The 26,161-nt window shown below is 47.3% G+C and overlaps 1 protein-coding gene across 1 annotated transcript in view; it reads right to left on the reverse strand.

Annotated features, from left to right (window-relative positions):
- Positions 1–14,872, reverse strand: part of TFCP2L1 (transcription factor CP2 like 1) — a gene marked incomplete at its 3' end in the record, with an annotated part of 37,880 nt that extends 23,008 nt beyond the window's left edge. Inside the window, 2 exon segments of the mRNA XM_056534348.1 lie at positions 2,341–2,495; positions 14,607–14,872. Coding sequence (XP_056390323.1) covers positions 2,341–2,495; positions 14,607–14,668 — 217 coding nt within the window.
- Between the last annotated feature and the right edge of the window lie 11,289 nt (positions 14,873–26,161).

Consider the following 26,161-nt stretch of genomic DNA (forward strand, 5'->3'; position numbering starts at 1 on the left):
GTCTGATGACTCACGATACTGGGGCCGGAGTACCGTGACGTCACAGTTCTGCCCCCTTGTGATGTCACGCTCAATCCAAGCCTATGGGTGGGGGCTTGGTGGCCATCACGCACCCTCCCATAGGCTTGCATTGAGGGGGCGGGGGGTGATGTCACAAATGGGTGGGGCCATGACGTCACTGTACTCCGGTCCCTGTATCGAGAGTCAGGGGATAAGGTGTCTAGGGGCGGAGTAGCCCTTTAAAGTGCAACTTCAGTGATGACTTGAGACTTGCACGTTCAGAAACCCCATGCAAGTTTCACCATCACTGGAGTTGTACTTTAAAAGGGAAGTTATCAAGGACTAGAAAAATAGAGCAGATTTCTTCCAAGAAAAGCATCACACTTGTCCTCAGGTTGTGTGTGATATTGCAGCTCAGTTACAATTACTTAAATGAGGCCAAGCTATAATACCACACACAACCTGAGGACAGGGGTGGCACTGTTATGTAATAAATCACCTCTGGTTTTCTATTCCTGGATAAATCTTTTAAGGTGGAGAGCTCTCGGTGCAGGAAGCAACAAGTTCTCTTCACCTTATCACCAACTCATACATATCTGTTTCATCTCAAAGTACTCTCTTATACTCCTACAAGTAGCCATAGGTCATATGCACACTATAGGTAAAATGATTACATAGTTTACACTCCCTGACAACTACTATCCTGGATGTCCCATGGGTACAGACTCCACTTCCAAGCTGTGGGCGCACAGTATATTCTGCACCACTAAACACCCATGGGGTTCAGTCTCCATTCAGCAAGCTCAACAAGATGGAAGAGAACAAAGATGGTGTGACACTCCGCCCATGCATGCAAGATGGCAGCCAGCCTAGGAGAAGCTTCATAATGGAGGTCTGAGGTATTCTGTCAGTCATCTTCACCAATACACCTGCATTTTAGGCTATAACTATGATATCTCTACAACTTGGGAGTCATCGATGACAAGTGAATGTGCTTTTATTTTGTCACTTTTGACCCTGAACATCAGCGCAGCTGTCACACAAGAATGGATACTATGTAACAGGACGGTGAGACTCGAAACTTTGGAAAGAGTTTTAACTGTATCAAGTTCTGTTACTTCTTACATTTCAACTAGTGGCCAAAATCAACATAGCAGGTAAACCATGAAGATTTAATCTTTGTCGACTTCCAATAACTGGAGGATAATGCGGTACATTGAGTAAAGTTTACTTGTGGCTTTACAGATCAGCTTTGCCGCTTCGTGACAATGGAGCGTTAGACAGAAGAGGAGCTTGAAAGGGACGGGGGAGCGGTCATCCAAAGTCTACCAATATAACTCCTTAACTGCATGGAAATGGAGGGACAGGGAAGCCCAGGCGCATAACTAATATACAATGAGCAGCACCTCTCCTATGTTATGGGAAGGTTACATGGAGGGATCTCAGGGCAGGGCCTGGCCAATATTATAGCCCTAAAGTTGTGCTATACAATCAGATGAAACAGTCGGAATAAAAAGTTGTGAATATTATTAGAAACTTCACAAAAGTTAAAATAAATATGAGCACATAAAAACTCATGGCGACCATGGCTGGTCCAATCTATTACCTATAGATCACATGACTGCACTGGGCCAATGACTGGGGGACTATTGAGCTGTATAGACATTGGAAGCCATTGGTGTTATGCAATGATTGCTGAGAAAGGAATCAGGTCCCTACTATGTCAGTACCATCAAACACACCGGAGGATCTATAATGCCTATAGTCCACCTTAGATGGAAGTAAATTAACAAAACTAGAGGGGGAAATGGAGGGGGGGGGGGGTGGCTTGACAGCTACCGTGGTTGAAGTACCTTTCGAAAACTTGGATTTTTAGCTCCAGAGTATTGTATGCAAACAGAGACGACAAGGGGTATTGTACCCAAATCATAGACTAACAGTTCCTTTGCTGCATTGTCTGAAGTCCCAGCGATTGTGAAAGGTGTGTAGTTTTGCAACAGCTGGAGGGCCACAGGTTGGAGATGATTTGACAAAAGTAAATGAGTCTGCCCCCCCCCCCCCCCCCAATGGAACGAACAGATCCCTGCAATAACAGCACCGCCACACTAAGGGGGAAAGCTTGGAAATCAGTGTTGGAGGGTTGGCTCCTCTTCCCAATTAGGGGGTGTGCATGTCCTTCAACAATTCCTGCGAAAAAAAAGGCCTAAATCCTGCAGATGCGTAAGAAAAAAAATGTTAAATTCATAGACAAAAGATGACAATTCATGATACGAGGTCAATAAGGTTCTTTTATTACATGCACTTACAGGGCAGGAGGGAGGGGAAGCTCCGGGTTCTTACCTTGGTTGAGATATGTCAGGGTCTCTTCATGCAGTTTAATGGCAGGGGAGGTAGCGGTGCATAGGACATACTGGAAGGGGGGCAGCTTTGCATCCGTATCAGGGGAGAGGTGATGATGTTCCTCTTGCTTAAAAATTGGCAAAGTGAGGACGTCACTAGAATGAGGAAAAGAGCGGCGTCAGATCCTGGGGCATGGATCTTACAATATATATCTCATACATTACTCTGACCTGAATGTTTTAGTAAGAGCCAAACCCGCTTTAACATCTCTCAGCACCGTGCGGAAATAATAGCTTGAACAGGGTCAGAATTCCAATTTACGTGGCGCAAAAATGATATTAAAATAAATAAATTTGTGGTTCTCTGAGCTAAAACGCCTATAAACCTAGACACGTGCGGATCTAAGGACGTCACCGCTCGGCCCAAATTCCCCAAATTTTCATTTTGCTGCTCTGTAGAGTCGGGACCTTACTCAGCAGGACGCCTCATGGCAAAAGACTTAATCCACTTTATTATGCAGATCGGACGTTACAAGGAACATTCACAGCGTTAATCTCCCTGCTGGATCCAGACTTCATCAAATCCCGGCTTTATGTTTTTTTTTTTTTCTATCCCTCTTCCCACCCCCCCACCCCCAGGTTTGCACCACTAGCAGAAAGTTGACTTTCCGCATAACTTGTATAATCCAGAACATCGTGAAGATTGATGTTGGCTGCCCAACAAATCGTGGCTGCTCTGCTCAGGATCGATCCAGTTCAAGCAAGATCTTAAAATTGATTTATGCAGCAGGGCGTGCGCTCCCCGACGCCAGCACGTGAACCCAGAGACCTTGTTTGAGACCCAAAATTTAAAACATGCTTTGATAAAAGGGAAGCGCAACAGTAAAGGAATTGTAGCCTTCAAAGCAGTAGTGTGACACCAGCTGATGCAAAACTACAACTCTCAGCATGCTCAGACAGCCAGTGGCTGATTGGTTATGCTGAGAGTTGTAGATTTGAATCAGCTGAAGGCACTGGGAAACACTGCTTCAGAGAATTAAATGTTTAATTTCATAGTAAAAAAAAAAAAAAAAAAAAAGTTAATTATAATATACATACATACACAGTACAGACCAAAAGTTTGGACACCTTCTCATTAAGAGTTTTCTTTATATTCATGACTATGAATATTGTAGATTCTCACTGAAGGCATCAAAACTATGAATTACCACATGTGGAATTATATACATAACAATAAGTGTGAAACAACTGAAAATCTGTCATTCTAGGTTCTTCCTTTTGCTTTGATTACTGCTTTGCACACTCTTGGCATTCTCTTGTTGAGATTCAAGAGGTAGTCACCTGAAATGGTTTTCACTTCACAGGTGTGATGGTGTGGGGGAGGAGGTGTGATGGTGTGGGGGAGGAGGTGTGATGGTGTGGGGGAGGAGGTGTGATGGTGTGGGGGAGGAGGTGGGATGGTATGGGGGAGGAGGTGGGATGGTATGGGGGAGGAGGTGGGATGGTATGGGGGAGGAGGTGTGATGGTGTGGGGGAGGAGGTGGTGTGATGGTGTGGGGGAGGAGGTGGTGTGATGGTGTGGGGGAGGAGGTGGTGTGATGGTGTGGGGGTGCTTTGCTGGTGACACTGTTGGGGATTTATTGAAAATTGAAGGCATACTGAACAAGCATGGCTACCACAGCATCTTGCAGCGGCATGCTAGTCCATCCGGTTCCGATCCATTGCGTTTAGTTGGACCATCATTTATTTTTCAACAGGACAATGACCCCAAACACCTCTAGGCTGTGTAAGGGCTATTTGACCAAGAAGGAGAGTGATGGGTGCTGCGCCAGATGACCTGGCCTCCACAGTCACCGGACCTGAACCCAATCCAGATGGTTTGGGGTGAGCTGGACCGCAGAGTGAAGGCAAAAAGGGCAACAAGTGTTAAGCATCTCTGGGAACTCCTTCAAGACTGTTGGAGACCATTTCAGGTGACTACAGCTCATCAAAAGAATGCCAAGCAAAGCAGTAATCAAAGCAAAAGGAAGAACCTAGAATATGACATATTTTCACACTTTTTTGTTATGTCTATGATTCCACATGTGTGAATTCATAGTTTTGATGCCTTCAGTGTGAATCTACAATTTTCATAGTCATGAAAATAATGAAAACTCTGAATGAGAAGGTGTCCAAACTTTTGGTCTGTACTATATATATATACATATACATATACATATATACACATACACACACACACTGCAAAAAACACTTAAGATAACACATCCTAGATCTGAATGAACCAATCGTATGAAATACTTTCGTCTTTACATAGTTGAATGCGCTGAAAACTAAATGACACAAAAATTATCAATGGAAATCAAATGTATCCACCCATGGAGGTCTGGATATGGAGTCACACTCAAAATCACAGTGGAAAACCCCACTACAGGCTGATCCAACTTCATGTAATGTCCTTAAAACAAGTCCCAATGAGGCTCAGTAGTGTGTGTGGCCTCCATGTGCCCGTATGACCTCGCTACAACGCCTGGGCATGCTCCTGATGAGGTGGAGGATGGTCTCCTGAGGGATGTCCTCCCAGAACTGGACTAAAGCATCGGCCAACTCCTGGACAGTCTGTGGTGGTTGGAGCGAGACGTCCCAGATGTGCTCAATCGGATTCAGGTCTGGGGAATGGGCGGCCAGTCCATAGCATCAATGCCTTCCTCTTGTAGGAACTGCTGACACACTCCAGCCACATGAGGTCTAGCATTGTCTTGTATTAGGAGGAACCCAGAGCCAACCGCACCAGCATATGGTCTCACACTGAGGATCTCATCTCGGTACCTAATGGCAGTCAGGCTACCTCTGGCAAGCACATGGAGGGCTGTGCGGCCCTCCAAAGAAATGCTACCTCACACCATTACTGACCCACCGCCAAACCGATCATGCTGGAGGATGTTGCAGGCAGCAGAACGTTCTCCACAGCGTCTCCAGACTCTGTCACGTCTGTCACATGTGCTCAGTGTGAACCTGCTTTCATCTGTGAAGAGCACAAGGCACCAGTGGCGAATTTGCCAATCTTGGTGCTCTCTGGCAAAAGCCAAACATCCTGCACGGTCTTGGGCTGTAAGCACAAGCCCCACCTGTGGATGCCGGGCCCTTATTCCACCATCATGGAGTCTGTTTCTGACCGTTGAGTGGACACATGCACATTTGTGGCCTGCTGAGGTCATTTTGCAGGGCAGTTCTTTGGCAGTTCTCCTCCTTGCACAAAGGCGGAGGTAGCGGTCCTGCTGCTTGTTATTGCCCTCCTACGGCCTCCTCCACGTCTCCTGATGTACTGGCCTGTCTCCTGGTAGCGCCTCCATGCTCTGGACACTACGCTGACAGACACAGCAAACCTTCTTGCCACAGCTCGCATTGATGTGCCATCCTGGATGAGCTGCACTACCTGAGCCACTTGTGTGGATTGTAGACGCCGCCTCATGCTACCACTAGAGTGAAAGCACCGCCAGCATTCAAAAGTGACCAAAACATCAGCCAGGAAGCATAGGAAATGAGAAGTGGTCGGTGGCACCACCTGCAAAACCACTCCATTATTGGGGAGTCTTGCTAATTGCCTATAATTTCCACCTGTTGTCTGTTCCATGTGAAATTGATTGTCAATCAGTGTTCTTCCTGAGTGGACAGTGGGATTTCACAGAAGTGTCATTAACTTGGAGTTACATTGTGTTGTTTAAGTATTCCCTTTATTTTTTTTGAGCAGTGTTTGTGTGTATGTATAATTATATATATATATATGAATTTTGCAAACACAGCCGTGTTGTGATGGCTACTATTTTCTGAAATAGTGAGTGTGAGACAGTCAGTCACTCTCATTTAGAGTTATATGGAGGCTGGTGCGGAATTTTGCAGGTTTTGTGGGACCCACAGGCATAGTACCTGACCAGCCCGTGGCCGCCCGCAGCAGCCTCCTGACCGCCCGCACATTTTGGCTTGGGTCCCACGGGATCCCAATCCCAATGCAGGCCTCTACCATGCAGCTTGTGCAAAGCTCTACTATTTCCGCAGCCATCAACTGGGAGTCAAATTTGGTTGTTAAAAACATATTTGCCTATATTTCACAGTCCCTAAAGCTCTTGATAAATACAGGCATAATGAGCTATTAAACAAAACATATAACACACGCTGAAACCGCTGCCAGAAGGTGAAGGAGAACCTTCTTAAAGAATGGTGGAGACCGTGTTACAATTGTTTCCTCTTTTTAGAGAAATATTCAGTAATTCAATGTTGCCCAAACAGGGTGTCCCCAGCTGTTGCAAAACTACAACTTCCAGTATGCCCGGACAGCCTAAAACTGTCCAAACATATGGAAGTTGTAGTTTTGCAACACCTAGAGGCATTCTAGTTGTGAAACATTGCAGTAATATATTTGAGCTCTTCTGGAGGTTCAGAAGGTTTGAGGATCAGGACACGAAACCAAATCATGAGAAATGTCCACTACTTGCGCCCTGTGTGAGCGCACCCATCTCACTACATAGCTGGATGAAGCTCAAGGTTTTCACCCCACACACTGGCATCGCCACTCACATCCCTGATGTTTTCTCTTTCCCAGCAGATGTTGGAAGAAGTATCCGAAAATTCCAATAAAACAATTCTTTATTGGAACGCGGGATGATGACGACCCGTAAAGCTATGTTCATACTGCATCTATTCTATACATGATTACGTTGGTAGGCTTTCTGAATATACCTAACACATAGGTCGCTGTAAAATGAGAAGCTTCCCTGGTACATACTCCGGACGTTGTATGAATAAAGCCGAAGTGTAATTGGCGCCCTGGCAGTAGGCAGTGCCGGAGCTACCTGTATTTATCATGTCCTCCACTTTATATGCAAAAAAAGGTCTGTGACACTAAAAACTTAATTCTATATAATCCTTACAGCTGACACCAGAGGCAGAGACTGATATGTGGCTCCTGTCACGGACCAAATGGCGCAGTCTCCTCACAGATTATAACGTGAACAGTTTGGGTGGCTGTCCAAACTGCCCACTATAACACCCACTCGGGGGAAAAAAGGCCAACGAGCGCCACAATCCTCTGGTGTAGGCCGCAGACCACTTCATGCTGTGGCCTAAACCAGGAGCGGAGCCTGATCCTGCAGGGATATCCCGACCTGTTCCTGTACAGCAGAGCTGACGCTGTAAGACACTCATTATCACAATGTTCTATTTTTTCTTTCATATCAAACACTAAAAACCGTTCCACGGTGTCATGGCGACAGGCACGGGGCGGTTATCACACAGATCTCATCGGCGGGACACAGGAGGTGATGGGAGGTCACCGTGCATTTTGGGTCATGCCAGATGAGGACACAGACATTGGCAGTGCACACGGCCCTGGCACGTCTTCTCAGCCCTGATGAAGGACGTAAATAGATCTGGCAATAAACATGGAAAAGTCAGGCTCCAGCCGCATCTACCCCATATTGTGTCAAACCCCAGGACGTATCTACAGGGCCCATGCAAGGATTATTACATAATAGAACGAAACAATAACTGGGCAGATTATTAACCCCTTGCATACCAAAGAATGCTATCGACGCCCACCACAAACATTTAATTACCCAGCTATCACAGATCTAGAGCTGTGGGCCAATAGCTGCCAGAGCATGCTGGGAGTTGTAGTTTTCTTAAACAGCTGGAGGGCCGCAGGTTGGACATCTATGACGTAGAGCCTTAGTATAGAACCAATAGTTGTGTCTGCATGCTGGGAGTTGTAGTTCAGCAACAACTGGACAGCAGCAGATTGGACACCCTTGATATAGAGTCACGGTATATAGAATAAAGCAGACGGCTCAATTAGGGGCCACATGTGACTGTACCCACTGCTACAATCAGCAGAACATTGAGAATTTATAAGACAAATCAAAGATGCAGCAATGAAACAGATATATCTAATCGCACAAAGAATCACGTCCACAGGAAATCCTCGAGTGCAGCTTAAAGGGCCGGCGCCAATCCGACATTACACAGAAAGTTCACGGTCATTACAGATTTACTACACACAAATCCCTATACAGGCGATAAGTAAACACAGCAAGGACAATGTAACAAAGTATCAGTCTGCAACAATGTAACATAACTAAAACAGATTCTGTCCCAGAGTCTTGAGTGTAAACCTGGCAGCTCTAACGTCACCTGGATAGATTTATGTTCTTTCGGGAAATTCAATCTTGTAGTCAGCGCAGCAGTCACCCCAAGTCACCTGCTGCTGCAGGACCCTGGAGAGCAATGTTCACCGCTCTAGACTCCATGTTTGCCTTACAAATCCACCCTATGGACCCCAGAGAATCCAACTCTCCTGATAACCCCGGGTCCTATCTATTTGTATAAGGAGGTCAGGGCCCCTATTCCCATAATACAGCTGCCATGGACAAGAAAGAACACAATCAACAGGATTTATTCTAGAGACTTGAAGAAATGCCCTGAGCTGACAATACATGGAATAAGAGGTACTGCATCTATAGGGAGCAGTCCTTACACTGGACAGTCCCTGTTCAGTCTATAGGGGGCAGTCCCTACACCGGACAGTCCCTGCTCTGTCTATAGGGGGCAGTCCCTACACCGGACAGTCCCTGCTCTGTCTATAGGGGGCAGTCCCTACACCAGACAGTCCCTGCTCTGTCTATAGGGAGCAGTCAACACCAGACAGTCCCTGCTCTGTCTATAGGGAGCAGTCCCTACACCAGACAGTCCCTGCTCTGTCTATAGGGAGCAGTCCCTACACCAAACAGTCCCTGCTCTGTCTATAGGGAGCAGTCCCTACACCAAACAGTCCCTGCTCTGTCTATAGGGAGCAGTCCCTACACCAAACAGTCCCTGCTCTGTCTATAGGGAGCAGTCCCTACACCAGACAGTCCCTGCTCTGTCTATAGGGAGCAGTCCCTACACCGGACAGTCTCTGCTCTGTCTATAGGGAGCAGTCCCTACACCGGACAGTCTCTGCTCTGTCTATAGGGAGCAGTCAACACCAGACAGTCCCTGCTCTGTCTATAGGGAGCAGTCCCTACACCAAACAGTCCCTGCTCTGTCTATAGGGAGCAGTCCCTACACCAGACAGTCCCTGCTCTGTCTATAGGGAGCAGTCCCTACACCGGACAGTCCCTGCTCTGTCTATAGGGAGCAGTCCCTACACCGGACAGTCTCTGCTCTGTCTATAGGGAGCAGTCAACACCAGACAGTCCCTGCTCTGTCTATAGGGAGCAGTCCCTACACCAGACAGTCCTTGCTCTGTCTATAGGGAGCAGTCCCTACAACGGACAGTTCCTGCTCTGTCTATAGGGAGCAGTCCCTACACCAGACAGTCCATGCTCTGTCTATAGGGAGCAGTCTCTACACCAGACAGTCCATGCTCTGTCTATAGGGAGCAGCCCCTTTTGGCAGTCACCAATATGTATATCAGATGGATAGATCAATGGGACTTTAATCCTAACCAGAGATCCATAATCCCAGGAGCTGGACTCCAAGGAACTGAACACTGAGCAAACCAAAGGAGACAATAAGAACAGAATATACATATAGATTATGAGACAGAAGATCCAGCTGTCTGCAGTCACATATGCTAACCCGGGCCGAGAGATAAGATGGGGTCACAAGACGCTTTGTGGCCTGTGAGATAAGGGGGTCACATGACCCAGCACCACTCTTGAATCCAGGAGATACAGTGCTGGACCAGCCCTAGCGACCTCAATTGCTGAGCTGAAACTACCTGGAGGGGCGAGTATTTCAGGTCCTGCTAACCCGTAAGGGTGAATTCACACACTGTCTGGTAATTTTTTTTTTCTCTACAGCTTCTGCAAGTCCTATTCAGATAAATGAAAGTTTTAAATTGCTACAAGTCTTCTGATTGTGAACTGTTCCTTATAATAAAGTGTTTCAACACCATGGTGCCTCCAGCTGTTGCAAAACTACCTACAACTCTAAAGGCTATTCAGGCATGCTGAGAGTTGTAGTCTTGCAATAGCTCGAGGCATCCTGGTAGCAAAACACAGCACTGATAGCAGCAGCAGATCCTGTACCTGTGAACTCCACATATTGGGCCCCTGCACTTATCTGAGCAGCTGGGTACAGGACTTCATCACTTCTATAAAGGGGACTTTATTTATGGCCCCATTACAGCGGATGGGCCGGTAGTGCCATGGGGAAACCCAGCCTGATAGTAAGAACAGGAGTCACCCAGGTGATTGCTAAGCCGGAGCCTAATAAAGAAGAGCGAAGCTTCAGAGCCAACACCCCGGGCCCCCAGGGGTCACTGCTGAGTTTGCACAGCGTATGGACACTTGATCCAAAATTGTGGGACGAGACCGCAACAAGGGCCCTTGATAACTATGTAAATAGACAATGATCACTAAATAAAAAGTTTTGCAAATGTAAACAAATTCACTTTTTCATACTCAGAAGACCCTCTGGGCATAGCCTGGGATATCACACGGATACATATGGGGTATGTGCTGGGGATAGCCTGGAATATCACACTGATACATATGGGGTATGTGCTGGGGATAGCCTGGGATATCACATGATACATATGAGGTATGTGCCGGGGATAGCCTGGGATATCACACGGATACATATGGGGTATGTGCCGGGGATAGCCTGGGATATCACACGGATACATATGGGGTATGTGCCGGGGACAGCCTGGGATATCACACGGATACATATGGGGTATGTGCCGGGGACAGCCTGGGATATCACACGGATACATATGGGGTATGTGCTGGGGATAGCCTGGGATATCACACGGATATATATTGGGTATGTGCTGGGGACAGCCTGGGATATCACATGATACATATGGGGTATGTGCCGGGGATAGCCTGGGATATCACATGGATACATATGGGGTATGTGCTGGGGATAGCCTGGGATATCACATGATACATATGAGGTATGTGCTGGGGATAGCCTGGGATATCACACGGATACATATGGGGTATGTGCTGGGGATAGCCTGGGATATCACATGATACATATGAGGTATGTGCTGGGGATAGCCTGGGATATCACATGTATACATATGGGGTATGTGCTGGGGATAGCCTGGGATATCACATGATACATATGAGGTATGTGCTGGGGATAGCCTGGGATATCACACGGATACATATGGGGTATGTGCCGGGGACAGCCTGGGATATCACATGAAACATATGGGGTATGTGCTGGGGATAGCCTGGGATATCACATGTATAGATATGGGGTATGTGCCGGGGACAGCCTGGGATATCACACGGATACATATGGGGTATGTGCCGGGGACAGCCTGGGATATCACACGGATACATATGGGGTATGTGCCGGGGATAGCCTGGGATATCACATGTATAGATATGGGGTATGTGCTGGGGATAGCCTGGGATATCACACGGATACATATGGGGTATGTGCCGGGGACAGCCTGGGATATCACACGGAAACATATGGGGTATGTGCTGGGGATAGCCTGGGATATCACATGGATATATATTGGGTATGTGCCGGGGACAGCCTGGGATATCACATGATACATATGGGGTATGTGCTGGGGATAGCCTGGGATATCACATGATACATATGGGGTATGTGCTGGGGATAGCCTGGGATATCACATGGATACATATGGGGTATGTGCTGGGGATAGCCTGGGATATCACATGGATACATATGGGGTATGTGCTGGGGATAGCCTGGGATGTCACATGGATACATATGGGGTATGTGCTGGGGATAGCCTGGGATATCACATGATACATATGGGGTATGTGCTGGGGATAGCCTGGGATATCACACCGATACATATGGGGTATGTGCCGGGGACAGCCTGGGATATCACACGGATACATATGGGGTATGTGCCGGGGATAGCCTGGGATATCACATGGATACATATGGGGTATGTGCTGGGGACAGCCTGGGATATCACACCGATACATATGGGGTATGTGCTGGGGATAGCCTGGGATATCACATGTATAGATATGGGGTATGTGCCGGGGATAGCCTGGGATATCACATGGATACATAGTTACATAGTTAGTACGGTCGAAAAAAAGACATATGTCCATCAAGTTCAAGTTCAACCAGGGAATTAAGGGGTACATATTGGGTATGTGCTGGGGATAGCCTGGGATATCACATGTATAGATATGGGGTATGTGCCGGGGATAGCCTGGGATATCACATGTATAGATATGGGGTATGTGCCGGGGATAGCCTGGGATATCACATGGATATATATTGGGTATGTGCCGGGGATAGCCTGGGATATCACATGGATACATATGGGGTATGTGCCGGGGATAACCTGGGATATCACATGATACATATGAGGTATGTGCCGGGGATAGCCTGGGATATCACATGATACATATGAGGTATGTGCCGGGGATAGCCTGGGATATCACATGATACATATGAGGTATGTGCCGGGGATAGCCTGGGATATCACATGATACATATGAGGTATGTGCCGGGGATAGCCTGGGATATCACATGATACATATGAGGTATGTGCCGGGGACAGCCTGGGATATCACATGGATACATATGAGGTATGTGCCGGGGACAGCCTGGGATATCACATGGATACATATGGGGTATGTGCCGGGGACAGCCTGGGATATCACATGGATACATATGGGGTATGTGCCGGGGATAGCCTGGGATATCACATGGATACATATGGGGTATGTGCCGGGGATAGCCTGGGATATCACATGGATACATATGGGGTATGTGCCGGGGATAGCCTGGGATATCACATGGATACATATGGGGTATGTGCCGGGGATAGCCTGGGATATCACATGGATACATATGGGGTATGTGCCGGGGATAGCCTGGGATATCACATGGATACATATGGGGTATGTGCCGGGGATAGCCTGGGATATCACATGGATACATATGGGGTATGTGCCGGGGATAGCCTGGGATATCACATGGATATATATTGGGTATGTGCTGGGGACAGCCTGGGATATCACATGTATAGATATGAGGTATGTGCCGGGGATAGCCTGGGATATCACATGATACATATGGGGTATGTGCCGGGGATAGCCTGGGATATCACATGGATACATATGAGGTATGTGCCAGGGATAGCCTGGGATATCACATGTATAGATATGAGGTATGTGCCGGGGATAGCCTGGGATATCACATGATACATATGGGGTATGTGCCGGGGATAGCCTGGGATATCACATGGATACATATGGGGTATGTGCCGGGGATAGCCTGGGATATCACATGGATGGATATATATTGGGTATGTGCTGGGGATAGCCTTTGCCTGCAGCTACCAGGACAAGGGGATTCGGGCTGCTACTGGAGATCATAGTCTAAATTGGGTACAACTGTAACAGACACTCAGCTGTGAGAAGTAACAGATTTGTACAGGTGTTGATCCAACCTGCAGCCCTCCAGATGCTGCAAAACTACAGCTGAAGATCCCGATACTATACACCGCAGTACAGGCAGCTACCCCCGGGCCCCGCACTCACCCCATGTAGCTGCCCCCCGGGCCCCGCACTCACCCCATGTAGCTGCCCCCCGGGCCCCGCACTCACCCCATGTAGCTGCCCCCCGGGCCCCGCACTCACCCCATGTAGCTGCCCCCCGGGCCCCGCACTCACCCCATGTAGCTGCCCCCCGGGCCCCGCACTCACCCCATGTAGCTGCCCCCCGGGCCCCGCACTCACCCCATGTAGCTGCCCCCCGGGCCCCGCACTCACCCCATGTAGCTGCCCCCCGGGCCCCGCACTCACCCCATGTAGCTGCCCCCCGGGGCCCGCACTCACCCCATGTAGCTGCCCCCCGGGGCCCGCACTCACCCCATGTAGCTGCCCCCGGGCCCCGCACTCACCCCATGTAGCTGCCCCCCGGGCCCCGCACTCACCCCATGTAGCTGCCCCCGGGCCCCGCACTCACCCCATGTAGCTGCCCCCCGGGCCCCGCACTCACCCCATGTAGCGGGCCCCGCACTCACCCCATGTAGCGGGCCCCGCACTCACCCCATGTAGCGGGCCCCGCACTCACCCCATGTAGCTGCCCCCGCACTCACCCCATGTAGCTGCCCCCGCACTCACCCCATGTAGCTGCCCCCGCACTCACCCCATGTAGCTGCCCCCGCACTCACCCCATGTAGCTGCCCCCGGGCCCAGCACTCACCCCATGTAGCTGCCCCCGGGCCCCGCAGGTAGTTGGCTCTACCCCCTCCCCTGGCCCCGCACTTACCGCAGGTAGCTTCCGCTCGTGTGCTGGTTGTAGTGCTCAGGCTGTGTGTGCCAGAAGAGCATTTTCAGCTGACACTGATCGGGCAGCAGATCCAGGCACAATCCACAGAGCTGCGATCCCCGGCCTCAGCCCAGCGAGCTCTGCCTGCCCCCCGCTCCCCTATAGAGACCCGAGTGTCACAGAGACCCCCTAATACGTAACCAAAACAGCTAAAGCGCCCCTCCTGTCATAACGAGACCGCTCGGGACTACACCCACACACCGCCCGCACCACTCAGCGACTGCTCAGCTCGCCACGGGATTAGCGATTATATACGCTCCCGCCCCCCCCAAACGCTGATTGGCTCAATCCGGAATGTCAATCATCACAGTCCCGCTCATATGCGTGGCGTACAGCGTGAGGGGTGGAGCGTGTGCGTTTTACGAATGACTCGAGAGCGCGGAGCGGGCGAGGTGACCTGTGACGGGGGGGGGAACCTTACCTGTAATGTTACCTCAGAGAGAGACGGCGGACCTCAACCGGCATGTTACCTCAGAGAGAGGGAGACCTTAACTGTTATGTTACCTCAGAGAGAGGCGGCGGACCTCAACCGGCATGTTACCTCAGAGAGAGGGAGACCTTAACTGTTATGTTACCTCAGAGAGAGGCGGCGGACCTCAACCGGCATGTTACCTGAGAGAGAGGCGGCGGACCTCCCTCATTTATGTTACCTCAGAGAGAGGGGGACCTTACTGCAGTTACCTCAGAGAGGGTGGGGGACCTCATCCGTCATGTTACCTCAGAGGGAGGGGGACCTCACCCGTCATGTTACCTCAGAGAGAGGGAGATCTTACCTGTAATGTTACCTCAGAGAGAGTGAGGGGACCCCACCCATCATGTTACCTCAGAAAGAGGGAGACCATACCTGTAATGTTACCTCAGAGAGAGGGGGAGACCTCATCCGTCATGTTACCTCAGAGATAGAGAGGGAGAGACATTACCTATAATGTTACTTCAGAGAGAGGGGGGAACTCAACCGCCATGTTACCTCAGAGAGGGGGAGACCCCACCCATCATGTTACCCGAGAGAGAGGGAGACCTCACCTGTCAGGTTACCTCAGATAAAAAGGGGGAGACTTCACCTGTAATGGTACCTCAGAGAGAGGGGGGAGACCACATCTGTAATGTTACCTCAGAGAGCAAAAGTAGGGGGAAGACCACACCTGTCATGTGACCTAAGAGGGGGAGACCTCACTTGTGATGTGACCTTTGAGAGGAGGAGACCTCACCTGTCATGTCAAGTCAGAGAGAGAGAGAGACCTCGCCTGTAATGGGCTCCAGCTCTTATTAATTGAATTCAGGTGTTTTGTTCTGTCCCTCTACCCCTACTGCACCAAGTTACATCCTGAAATTTCCTTCCTCATGGATCTTCCACCATTAGCTGTGAACCAAAAATAAAGGTTTTTAGGAATCGCAGCAACCAGCCACAAAGTTAAAGGGGTAGTCCCATGCCCCAGCGTTCTGAACATTTTGTTCAGAATGCTTGGTGCGGACCCCCCCCCCCCCCTTATGATGTCACACCACACCCCCTCCATTCATGTCTATGGGAGGGGGCATGAAGGTCGTTACGCCCCCTCCCATAGACATGAATGGAGGGGGTGTGGCGTGATGTCACAATCACGGCCACCTGTTCCAAGTGTTCTGAACAAAATGTTTAGAATTCTGGGGCACGGGAGTACCCCTTTAAGACCATGTAAAGTTACAAAGCGGGGTCACTGAGTGCTGAAGTGCGTAAAGGTCACTAATTCTATTCTGACTTAACTGCAGAGACCAAACCTCATTTAACACAAAACCTGTGCCTGCTGGGTGCTTCATGGCATGAGTCTCCATGGCCGAGCAGTTGTATGCCAGCTGTACATCACCAAGCACAATACCAAGTGTCAGATGGAATAGTGTAAAGCTCCATGTGTTCTGTGGATTGACTGATCACACTTCTCTGTCTGGCATCTGATGGTTGAGTGGGTTAGTTGAATGTCAGGGGAATGTTACCTGCCTTAAAGGGGTACTACCGTGGAAACCTTTTTTTTTTTTTTTAATCAACTGGTGCCAGAAAGTTAAAGGGGTACTCCGATGCTTAAACATCTTATCACCCTCCCGTAGGCTTGCATTGAGGGGCGGAGCGTGACATCACGCGGGGGCGAGGTCGTGAGGTCACACGCTGCCTGCCCTGTAGTCGCCGGTAATCAGTACCGGAGCGAACATGCTCCAGGGACTGATTACAAACGGGGTGCCGCGTGCATGATTCCGGGGGTCCCCAGCGGCGGGACTCCCGTGATCAGGCATCTTATCCCCTTCTTTGGATAGGGGATAAGATGTCTAAGCACCGGAGTACCCCTTTAAACAGATTTGTAAATTACTTCTATTAAAAAATCTTAATCCTTCCAGTACTTTTTAGGGGCTGTATACTACAGAGGAAATGTTTATCTTTTTGGATTTCTCTTATTTCATGACCACAGTTCTCTCTGCTGACCTCTGCTGTCCATTTTAGGAACTGTCCAGAGCAGCATATGTTTGCTATGGGGATTTTCTCCTGCTCTGGACAGTTCCTAAAATGAACAGCAGAGGTCAGCAGAGAGCACTATGGTCGTGACATAAGAGAAATCCAAAAAAGATAAACATTTCCTCTGTAGTATACAGCCCTTAAAAAGTACTGGAAGGATTAAGATTTTTTTAATAGAAGTAATTTACAAATCTGTTTAACTTTCTGGCACCAGTTGATTTAAAAAAAAAAAAAGTTAATGCATTGTGCCAGCAGTACGGTTTGGTGGAGGAGGATGATGCTATGGGGTTATTTTTTAGGAGTCGGCCTAGGCCCCTTGTTTCCAGGGAAGGGGAATCTCAATGCTTCAGCACTATGACATTATGGACAATTTCCAATTTTATCTTCGTGGGAACGGTTTGGGCCTTTTCTGTTCCCCCATGACTGCGCCCCAGCTAAGTACTGGAAGGATTAAGATTTTTAAATAGAAATAATTTACAAACCTGTTTTTGGCACCGGTTGATTTAAAATTGTTTTCCACTGGAGTACCTCTTTTATCAAAAATATTTAAAATACATTTTCCACCAGCACAAAGTTGTGCAAACGATTATCAAAAGTATAATTCAACAAATATTGCAACAACAATCAATGTTTGGACCAGTTATATGTGATGATAACAATGGGTTCAGGGCCGAGGAAATAAACCCCACAAGATTGAACCCATTACAAGCCTGTCCAAACTATCACTTAGATTCCTGCTACATGAAACAATAAACACCAATCTCTCCTTTGGAGGCTGAAAGAAGCGCACATGCGCAAATCTGCCAGCAGTTGCCTCAGAGCGTCCACGGAGATTCTTGGAGCCGGTCCAACGGCATCGTCCAAGTAGGAGCTGTCAGTCCGGTACTTTGAGGTAAGTGCAGGATATTTCTTTTTGCCTGTTGTTATGCTATTCTGAAGTCTGTCCCCATACTTCCTAGCACCACTGCAGGACTAAGATTGTTGATTGGCGTCTCCACCCACCATAACATGTTCCTGGAGAGTGTTGAAACTCTGGCTAGGGGATTCGGTAGTGGCGCCTGTTTACCTCTTTCTGCACATAAACACCAATCTCTCCCAAATGTTGCAACGCGTTTCCCCTGATAATAAATCAAACATGCAATCACGCGCATCCTCAAAAAAAACATCTCTTGACTCATCCTCTCTGTCCAGCTACTGCCCCATCTCGCTTCTTCCCTTCACCTCAAAACTCCTTGAACAACATGTCTACTTTGAACTGTCCTCCCACCTCCCATCCAACTCACTCTTCGACTACCTGCAATCTGGCTTCCGTCTCCACCATTCTACTGAAACCGCCCTAATCAAGGTGGGCAATGATCTGTTGACTGCAAAAGCCGAACACCAATACTCTGTTCTCCTTGACCACTTCTCTGCCTTTGACACAGTAGACCTCTCTCTTGTTACAGTCCCTCTTATCGCTAAGCATCATCAACTTGACCCTCCCTGGATCTCCTCATACCTCACCAACTGCACATTCAGCGTCTCCCACTATCACGCTTCCTTCTCACCCTCTCTCTCTGTTGGAGTCCCCCAAGGCACTGTTCTGGGGCCCCTACTCTTCTCTATCTACACCCTCAGCCTGGGACAGATTATAGAATCCCATGGCTTCAAGTACCACGTCTACGCTGATGACACACAAATCTACCTCTCCAGCTCTGATGTCACTTCCCTCCTATCCAAAATCTCAGATTGTCAGCTGTTCTTTTTTTCTCCGCCTGCTTTCTCAAACTCAACATGGAAAAAATGGAATTCATAATTTCCCCCCCATTCTGCTCCCAACCTCGACCCGGTTTATCAACGTCAATGGTTCTACCCTCTCTCCAGCGAGCCAAGTTTGCTGCCTTGGGCTCACCGTGGACTCTGCACTGTCCTTCAAACCACACATCTAGAACCTTAGCACTGCCTGTTGTGTCGCCTTCACATCAAAAGCATCTCCCGAATGTGCCCATTCCTCAACTATGACTCAACTAAACAACTGGTACATGCCCTCATCATCTCCCGCTTGGACTACTGTAATATCCTTCTCTGCACTGTGCTTCAAACCACACATCTAGACCCTTGGCACTGCCTGTCGCCTTCACCTCAAAAACATCTCCCGAATCCGCCCATTCCTCAACTATGACTCAACTAAACAACTGGTACATGCCCTCATCATCTCCCTCTTGGACTACTGTAATATCCTTCTCTGCGGCCTTCCATTAAAAACACTTGCTCCCCTCCAATCCATCCTCTACTCCGCTGCTCGTATATTCCACTTCTCACCTCGCTTCTCCCCTGACTCTCCCCTGTGCCAATCCCTTCACTGGCTACCCATTGCTTAACAAATTATATTTAAACTGTTCACCATGACATACAAGGCTATCTACAACCTGTCCTATCCATATGTCTCCGACTTGATCTCCCTTTACCGCCCCGCATGTAATCTCCAATCATCTCAAGATGTCCACCTACACTCTCCCCTAGTCCACATTTCACATGACCGTCTCCAAGACTTCTCCCAAGTTTCCTCCATACACTGAAACTCACTACCCCAGCACATCCGGCTCTCACCCACCATCAAGACCTTCAAAAGCAACCTGAAGACCCATCTATTCATGCAAGCCTACAACCTTCAATAATCCTGCTGTCGCTGCACCACTAATAGCTACTTTACCCCCTGCTCACAGATGACTTGCTGTCGCCCCTCACCTACTGTTTCCCTCCCCTCTCTTTGTAGATCACGAGCCCTTGTGGGCAGGGCCCTCTCTCCCTCTGTGTCAGTCGGCAAGTTACTCTGCAGTGCTCAACGGTCCCATGTTAGTGTTATGTATTGTTACCTTTATTATATGTAAAGTGCCCTGGAACCAAGGTGCGCTATATAAATGAATAAATAAATCAAAGGGATATAACTGGATATAAGATATGGCTGCATATCAATATTACAAATAAGAACCAAATGAATAGATAAAAGGTCCTCGATGGGACCACTCAGTCAGGTCCTAAGAAACAAGATGTGCCATGATGGAGAATGATGTCTCCTCTCCAAAGGCAACAATGGCAGCTGCAGCGACAACCATCCTTCGACGCAGCTATACAGAATAAAGTTGTTTTTACAGTTTTTAGCAGTCAGTTCCACTGCTGGTTATAACTAAAATCCCCTTGAAGATGAAGAAGGGATAGGATTTTGTAGCACCAGGGTGAACACGAGACGTAGAGGCATTTGTCAGTAGTTTCTGTACCAGTGCAGATAAATTGCTGACCCTTGGTGCCCTCTGCTGCTGATGCTTGTTGGGCTCTTTTTCAAAGCTCTTTTATTTATTTGTTCTGCAGATAACTCCTTTTTACTTCTTTTCTTTTTGTCTAAGATGCAAATACAAGATATTGTCCTTTGATCTTCAGTAATTGCTGAATTAATGGTAACAATAGGCTTCTCCAGAGAGTGTGAACAATGGAGCAAGGACCTTACCGGTGTCCTCACTCCTCTTCTTCAGTCTTTCTGGTTACAACAGTTCTATATGATTCCTTCACTGTTCACATGAATATTCTGCCATAGATGCCTTACCTGCTCTGTACCATTATTGGGCCATTATATGTTTGGTGTTGATAAGTGTACTGAGCTGTCACAACCCCTCCCATAGACCTGAATGGAGGAGGCTTGGCGTCATGTCACAAACACGGAAGTCCAAGCTTTTGTGTTCAGAATGTCACAGTGCTGGCCCGGAGATCACGGCGGGTCCCAGTGGCTGGACCCCCACGATCAGAGATCTTATCCCCTATCGTTTGGATAAGATGTTCAGGAGTGTACAACTGTGTTTTGATTGTTTTTGCGCTTGCTGTGTCATTTTTGTATTTCTGCCCTTGGAGGGGAAAAGCACAATACCAAGTGTCAGATGGAGTAATGTAACGCTCCACATGTGGGGTGTGGCTTAACGCGGTATGTGAGCAGAAGAGTGGTCCAGAGCTCTGCTGGGCATCCTTCTCTTATCCTGGGCATCTGGCTACTAATCTCCTCCAGTTTCGTCCCTGATTGCTGGCACACCTACCTGGATCACAGAGGAGTTGGGATGACCAGGCACACACATTATTGTAGAGCGCAGAAAGTGCTGGGAGATGGCGGGGCCAAGTTGCAGGGGGAGCCGGCGCCATCTGAGGTGGCGGGAGTTGTGGAGCGGCTGCATCGCTTTGCGCGTGTTACTGAACAGCCGGAGTGGGCTCCGATGGATGAGTGGCATGAGGAGGAGACTGCTGGGTCTGACTGGCCGGCTGTGGAATCCTCCGGTGCACTGTGCGGGCCCGCACAAGCTATTGCCACAGGTCAGTCTGAGGTTAACCCCATGTGTGCTGAACTGCCATCTGCCTGGTCTGGGAACTCCTCCACTAGTGCTTGTCTGCTGGCTCTGCAGTATCCACTTCTGGTGTTTCCTATGCTGGAGTTGCAAAGCTCCACCTGTTCTGAGTGACTGATCACACTTCTCTGTCTGGCAGCTGATGGTTGAGTGGGTTTGGTGAATGCCAAGGAAATGTTACCTGCCTGAATGCATTGTGCCAGCTGTAAGGTTTGGTGGAGGAGGAGGATGCTATCGGGTTGTACTTTAGGAATTGGCCTAGGCCCCTTGGTTCCAGGGAAGAGAAATATGCTTCAGCACCATGACATTTATGGACAATTGCCAATTTATTCTTTATGGTAACAGTTTAGGTTTGGGCCTTTTCTGTTCTTCCACGACTGCGCCCCATCGCACACTGCAAGGTCCATACAGACATAGTTGCTGAGTTGCCCATAGCAACCAATCAGATCGCTTCTTTCATTTTTCAGAGGCCTTGTTAAAAATGAAAGAAGCAATCTGATTGGTTGCTATGGGCAACTCAGCAACTTTTCCTCTGGACAGGTTTTGATAATTCTCCCTCATAGAGTGGAGTCTGGTCCATAAAGACATGAAGGAGGAGTCTGGTCCATAAAGACATGGATGGGGAGTCCAAAAAGACATGAAGGAGGAGTCTGGTCCAAAAAGACATGGAGGGGGAGACTGGTCCATAAAGACATGGAGGGGAAGTCTGAGGTGGAAGAACATGCCACAGAATTTGGAGTGTGAGCGCTATTGAAACTTAGCGTTTAATAAAAATAAAAAATTATCCACCAGCACAAAGTTGTGCAAATGAATTACAAAAGTATAATTCAACAAATATTGCAACAACAACAATCAATGTGTGGACCTGCCTAGTACCATTATTGATGTCTGGCCAGACCCCTACAATCAGACATGTTATCCCCTATTGTTTGGATAAGATGTATACGAGTATACCCCTATGTTTTGATGTAGTAATTGTTTTTGTGCTTGCTATGTCATTTTTGTATTTCTGCACTTGCAGGGGACATGGCTTAGTATGTACAGATAGACTTATCGAGCTTTCTACATCCTGTGCCACCTAGGGAGTGTAGTATTTTTGTGCATGTACACTCTACCCCCTAGGTGGCGTAGGATGTGGAAATTTCATTGATGCAACCACCCCCTCCATTGTGCATCATTTTAAAAATCCATGCAATTATGCTGCATGAATAAATTAGACACAAGGGGGGTCGGTATTTTCATTTGTGTGAAAATTTGCACAATTTTTAAGAAATTGCTAATGTTTCATAATTGTCTTAATTATTAAAAGAATGTGAAAAAAGCACACAATTACTTTTACCACCTGCTACACTATTTATGGAGTGGAGTATACTAAAAAGATTTTTACACAAATGATAAATACAATGAAATTGCAAACACTAAACAAAGTCCCCTTCAAGTGCAAAAAAAAAGAAAGCAGCAACAATCATGAATAAGGCAAAGCAATGATAAAAGCTCCTTAGAAACCCACCAGAAGAGAAATATTGCGCAAATTGTTGGTCGTCACTTCCTTGACATATATGACGGAGCCAAACCTAAATACCTATGGGACACCAAATGATCATTCTGGTGATAAGACTATGGAATGTCCATGATTAGCCATAAGGTAAAAAAAAAGCAAAACTCTATAAAGTTTCACTGTATGAAATTTCATTTGTGTGGCTATTGACGCCTTTCCTCGCAGGATATCAATACAAGATTCACCCCAATGAAGGTTTCAGTTGGTCACAATGTATGGAGACTGATCGACCCTGGGATCCAAGCTTATTCTGTCAGGTATTGAAAGAGCTTTATTGATCATTCAGTCGTCACTACAAGTCATACAATAATTTATTCAGTCAAGTGTTCTGAATAAACAGGTACAAAGAGTTAATGCTGTCGACTAATACAGAGAAGGGTCATGAATGATTGGCCGCCTGCATCCTGTTTGCAGAGGAGAGATTGTTTCTACCAGTTTAGGGACCTTGAATTCCATAATTTAGCATTGAGAAGATAAGATAAGGTCAAAACCATAAGAGAATTTCAAAAATCCTGTTATAAACAAAAATCCATCCAAAACATTCATACATTCTAATATGTTCATCCAGAGGCATCTATTTGTCCTGTATATCCAACAGACCTGCATATAACATGAGATCTTGCATACTATGAGTTGTTTGGGGGTGTCTAATTAGGTTATGGTAGTAATTTTCACCAATAGGATTAGAGACTTGAGACACCATGGTGTCATGATGTAGTATGGTCACCATTTTTCTGTAAATGAGGAGTTCTTGCTATGGAAGATGCAGACTCCTGCTCACAAGTGTTTTTTGAACAGTGTAGGACAGTTGTCTCCAAACTTCAGCTGTTGCAAAGATAGAAGTCCCAGCACGTAGAATAATATTTATGGCTTTTTAGAATTAGTTATTCCTAGTCATGCAAGCTTTAAATTAAGTGATTTGATCTGAAATGCTTTACAGTACCTATCACTGTCTGCCCTGAAACAGGACCTGTAGTATATTTCACCAACTTTTTAGCAGCAGATCCTGTAAGTCCTGAACATTGTCAAGTGCAGCCTCCATGGATAGGACTTGTTTCTCCAGCACATTCCACAGATGATCGAAATTGAGATCTGTGGAATCTGGTGACCGAGTCACCACCTTTGATATCTTTGTCATGTTCCTCATCCCTGAATAATGTCTGTAGTGTGGCCAGGTGATATTATCCTGCTAAAAGAGGCCACTGCCATTAGGAGGTCCCTCTGCCATTAGGGGATGACTTGATCTGTACAATGGTTTGGTAGGTAGTATGTGTCACAGTAACAGAACATTGCTCATCACACTGCCCCCGCCAGATTCTCTTCTTCCTATAGTGCATCCACGTGCCATCTCTTCCCCCAGGTAAGTGACACACGTGTCGTGCAACCCGGATTACGTGGTGAGTCACGCCCCCTCCTATAGACTTGCATTGAGGGGGGGGCATGACATCACAAGGGGGCGGAGTTGTGATGTCACAATACTCTGCCCCCGTAGTCATGACCCTTCAGATGCATGCACGATTATATCATTCAACTAACTACTTTCCTATTGGTTGCTAGGGATGTTGCTAACCTCTGACAACTGTATTTGCATCCTTCTCATTGGACCACAAGCTATTTGTGCTTAAAAAAGCTCAAGAGCACATTTTCCCCCATCTTATACACTGACTTTGGACCAAAGTCTAAACACAGAAAATGCAGCCTGGAGTGCTAAGGGGGTGTGTCCAGCCTCATCCAATCATAGCTCCTCTCACACTTAACTGCCATATGCTGTTGGTTGGACACCCCCCCCCCCCCCCTCAGTGTATGAGATGGGGGAAAATGTGCTCTTGAGCTTTTTTAACCCCATAACGACCAAGGACGTATATTTACGTCCTTGGCCGGCTCCCGCAATATAACGCGGGGCCACGCGTCATATCGGGTCGTCCCAGCATGTACCTGAAGCCGGAATCCGGGGCTAATAGCGTGCGGCAGCGATCGTGGTGCCGCGCGCTATTAACCCTTTAGACGCGGTGTTCAAAGTTGAACGCCGTGTCTAAAACGAAAGTGAAAGCTGCCCAGCTGCTCAGTGGGGCTGATCGGGACCACCGCAGTGAAAATGCGGTGTCCCGATCAGCTTGGACACAAGCAGAGGTCCTCTTACCTTCCTCCAGCGTGTCCCTTCGGCGATTGATTGCTCCAAGCCTGAGATGCCGGCTTGAGCAATCGACCACCAATAACACTGATCAATGCAAAGTTATGGCTTTGCAGTGAATAAGGTATAAGATCAGTGTGTGCAGTGTAATGGCCCCCTATGGGAGCTATAACACTGGGAAAAAAAAGTGTAAAAAAAATAAAAGTTAATAAATGTAATTTAACCCTTTCCCTAATAAAAGTTTGAATCACCACCCTTTTGCCATAAAAAAAAACAAAAAACATGTAAATAAAAATAAATATAAACATATGTGGTATTGCCGCGTGCGTAAATGTCCGAACTATAAAAATATATCATTAATTAAACCGCACGGTCAATGGCTTAGGCGTAAAAAAAAATTCCAAAGTCCAAAATAACGTATTTTTGGTCACTTTTTATATCATGAAAAAATGAATAAAAAGCGATCAAAAAGTCCGATCAATACAAAAATGGTACCGCTAAAAACTTCAGATCACGGCACAAAAAAATGAGCCCTCATACCACCCCATAAGCGGTAAAATAAAAAAAGTTATAGGGGTCAGAAGATGACAATTTTAAACGTATACATTTTTCTGCATGTAGTTATCATTTTTTACAGATGTACGACAAAATCAAACCTATATAATTAGTAGGGTATAATTTTAATTGTATGAACGTACAGAATAAAGATAAGGTGTCATTTTTACTGAAAAATGTACTGCGTAGAAACGGAAGCCCCCAAAAGTTACAAAATGGCATTTTTTCTTCAATTTCGTCGCACAATGATTTTTTTTCAGTTTCGCCGTAGATCTATGGGTAAAATGACTGATGCCACTGCAAAGTAGAATTGGTGGCGCAAAAAATAAGCCATCATATGGATTTTTAGGTGCAAAATTGAAATGGTTATGATTTTTAAAAAGTGAGGAGGAAAAAACTAAAGTGCAA

The sequence above is a fragment of the Hyla sarda genome, chromosome 8 (assembly GCF_029499605.1).
Source record: "Hyla sarda isolate aHylSar1 chromosome 8, aHylSar1.hap1, whole genome shotgun sequence".
NCBI lineage: Eukaryota > Metazoa > Chordata > Amphibia > Anura > Hylidae > Hyla > Hyla sarda.